This window comes from Aegilops tauschii, chromosome 2 (assembly GCF_002575655.3).
Source record: "Aegilops tauschii subsp. strangulata cultivar AL8/78 chromosome 2, Aet v6.0, whole genome shotgun sequence".
Lineage (NCBI taxonomy): Eukaryota > Viridiplantae > Streptophyta > Magnoliopsida > Poales > Poaceae > Aegilops > Aegilops tauschii.
The window spans coordinates 634,538,075-634,541,416 of NC_053036.3; the positions used below are offsets into that span (position 1 = coordinate 634,538,075).

At 46.9% G+C, this 3,342-nt stretch overlaps 1 protein-coding gene across 1 annotated transcript; it reads right to left on the reverse strand.

Moving 5' to 3' along the window:
• Positions 1 to 1,179: 1,179 nt before the first annotated feature.
• On the reverse strand, positions 1,180 to 1,674 carry LOC109765503 (SKP1-like protein 1). Its single transcript, XM_020324286.3, has one exon. It carries the CDS (start codon positions 1,672 to 1,674, stop codon positions 1,180 to 1,182), a length of 495 nt encoding a protein of 164 aa, XP_020179875.1.
• Positions 1,675 to 3,342: the final 1,668 nt, after the last annotated feature.

Here is a 3,342-nt window from a genome sequence, read left to right on the forward strand (position 1 = left end):
TTAGGCTATAAAACTTATCACTTGTAGTAGTAGCGGCATATGTATCAGTAGAAACTACTGCTTGTGATGCTAGTGCCAACTAATTAATGTATCAAGTTGATGCTATTACTGTCTAGGAAGGAATATGAACTCCAACCACTAAGAAGTGTCCAGTATTCAGATACTTATAAAAACTGGTAGCTGAGGTACCATTTGTACTAACACGGAAGTCAGTATGTCTCTGGAAAGGAAATTGATTAGTTAGATAAGTGTGCAGCTGCTCTTCTTATGGGTTGCAGCAGTGGGACACTTGATTGCAAAGGAGGTTATGCTCCTCAAGGGGCACCTTTCTCTTATTTATCTGCTGGTTCTCCTTGCGTCATTGCAAATCTCTGGGACGTCTCAGATAAAGATATCGATCGATAGTAAAGCATTGCTCAATTCATGGTTGCAAGATAATTTTAAAAATCGCCCTAAATGTTTTGAGTCCATGACCATTGCTGCTGCAAAGGATAATGGTAGGAGGCAAAGACGAAAAGGCACACGTCGAGATCAGAAGCAGCAACAGACAGCAGAGATAGATGGCAGTAGTAATTGCTGCAATTGCGGTCACAAGCGGATAGCTTGGCATATAAGTGAAGCTAGGCGTGCTTGCAGGCTTGCGCTTATGATCCGCGCATCTCTTGTTTGTTATGGCGTGCCTAGTATCATCAGGAAGAAGTCTGCGCTTTAATGGGAGATCATTGGTGATTTGCTGCTGCAGTTCTGGGCCTTGAGCTATCGATTCCAGTGGCACGACACCGACGGGAAGTGCCATAATAGGCATGGCATTGCACAGGCTCAATCAAATGTGACATGTTGATGCTGATGGCGTTTGCAGTTAGCATCATGATTCTGACAAATACTGCTGCTGCGCGCTGAGACTCGTGACATCAAGATTTGGACAGATCTTTCGCAAATATATATGTAGATATAAAATTGGAGAAACAATAAGGCTATTTCAAGATAGCCAAAAATATCTCAAATCACACACATAAATTAGCTAATTAGGATGATGTCACCAATCAAAACATCCACTTGGACAAATAACAATTCAGTTTCAGAAGTAATTGATAGGTTTCTTCTTGCATAATACGAAGTCTAGAAAAAAGACGAATACTAATAAAGGAGTAGGTCAACGAAATAGTGCCTAGCTAGATGCTACTCAAAAGCCCACTGGTTCTCCCTGCGGATCTCGGCCTCCTCCTCGGGTGTGAAGTCATTCTTGATGTTGAAAGTCTTGCGGATCTCCTCGGGAGTCTTTCCCTTGATCATGTCGGCAACAGTCTGGCAAGTAAGGTCGAGCAATCCCTTGATGTTGAGGTAGTTTGCGGCCAGGATGAGGTCGAAGAGGGTGGCCTGGTCGACCTTAACGAAGTCGGCGTCAAAGCTCTTGAGGTCCTCGGCGGGGGCGGGGGCTGCAGTAGAGGTGGAGGAGCTGGCGTCGGCCTGGACATGCTTCTTGCAGTACTCGATGACCTTGGAGAGGATCTTGGAGTCGACGTTGGGGAGCGGGATGCCGTTGTCGGCGCAGTCGTCCTCGATCATGTGGCGGATGGTCTGCGACTCCATGGCGACCGCCTCCTCGACCTGAAACTCCTCACCGTCCGAGCTCTTGAGCGTTATCATCTTCTTCTCGCCTTCCTCGGCCGCCATCGACCGATCGGAGTATTGTGAGGCGAAACGAAACCCTAGTTATTAGTAGCCAAAAGACGCGGCGGCGGAAGACACAGGAGCTAGCTTCTTTGCGTACGTGTTGGGCAGGCTAGGGTGGGAACCCGGGGGATTTATTGGTGCCGGTGAGGCGCTGCCTTGGGTGGACTCGGGGTCGTACTCGTTTCCATATTCATCTTCGCTAGGAGCTGGGCCCGGCCTCCTCTTGTAGTAGTTTCCGTTTCCATCACGGAGCTGCCTGCGTGGTCACGGCCTAGTGCCATCAGACGCTCCTATCCGTCGCCTATGGAACCAGTTAATCGTCACACGCACGCCCCCAAATCAAAAATCAAAACAAAATTATCCAAGTCTCCGCTTTTTATCCTTTTTTTTTCCTTCCTGAGATCAAGTCTCCGCTATCGTTCCTTGCATACATGCATGCACTTCCATCATTATCGCGTGCGTACGTGGGTCCCCTCCCCTCCAAATGAGTGAAGTCTGATTTAAACCCCAAAATTGTAGAGCTTAACGGAAACAAACCCTCACGTTTAGATCCCTGAAATCGGTACCCTGTACTCTTTGTTCCCGGTGTAAATAAACCTTCAACCGTTTTAGGGATGTATTTGATGACGTGGCATCGAGAGGCTGGGATTGTCGACTTTGACCAGTACACGGAAAATTAATGTTGTGCCACAGTATTCGATCTGTAGATATTTTACTGACTAAAAAGTAGTATGACAGGCAATAGCAAGGGCCAGGGTGATGTCCGTACTTGTCCCAGGCTCCCAGCCCATGCTGTCGCCGTGCTCACGTGTGAGCCGGCGGCTATCGGCGTCGCTAGGTAAGAGCTCCACTGCCTCATGTTTGTGTTTTGTCGATGTTTGTCTCGCGTGGACCGCATGTTCTTTTTATATGTGCTCTAGCTATGAATTTTCATCTGGGAAGCGGTTTTTTGTGGTTTTCAGTTGTTTTTTTGTGTTTTCATTTTTTTGCTTGGGCTGTTTCTTTCTTTTTGATTTTTGTCATGGAATGTAGCATTCAATTTTGTTGTTGTTTGATGCCACTTTGCAAGTTGACCCTCGACTTGCAATTGGTTTTTTTTTGTTTGATGCCACTTGCAAGTAGACCCTCGACGTGCCACTGGAGTCTTTTGTTTGATGCCACTTGCAAGTCAACCCCCGACTTGCAACCGTGTCTTTTTTGTTTGATGCCATTTGCAAATCGACCCTCAAAGTGCAATTGGGGTCTTTTGTTTGATGGCACTTACAAGTCGACCCACGACTTTTGCAACTAGGTCTTCTTGTTTGATGCCACTTACAAGTCGACCCTCGACTTGCAACCGGGTCATTTTGTTTCATGCCACTTGCATGTTGACCCTCGACTTGCAGTTGGTTCTTTTTGTTTGATGCCACTTGCAAGTTGACCCTCGACATGCAACTGGGGTCTTTTGTTTGATGCCACTTGCAAGTCGACCCTCGAAGTGCAATTGGGGTCTTTTGTTTGATGGCACTTACAAGTCGACCCACGACTTTTGCAACTAGGTCTTCTTGTTTGATGCCACTTACAAGTCGACCCTCGACTTGCAACCGGGTCATTTTGTTTCATGCCACTTGCATGTTGACCCTCGACTTGCAGTTGGGTCTTTTTGTTTGATGCCACTTGCAAGTTGAC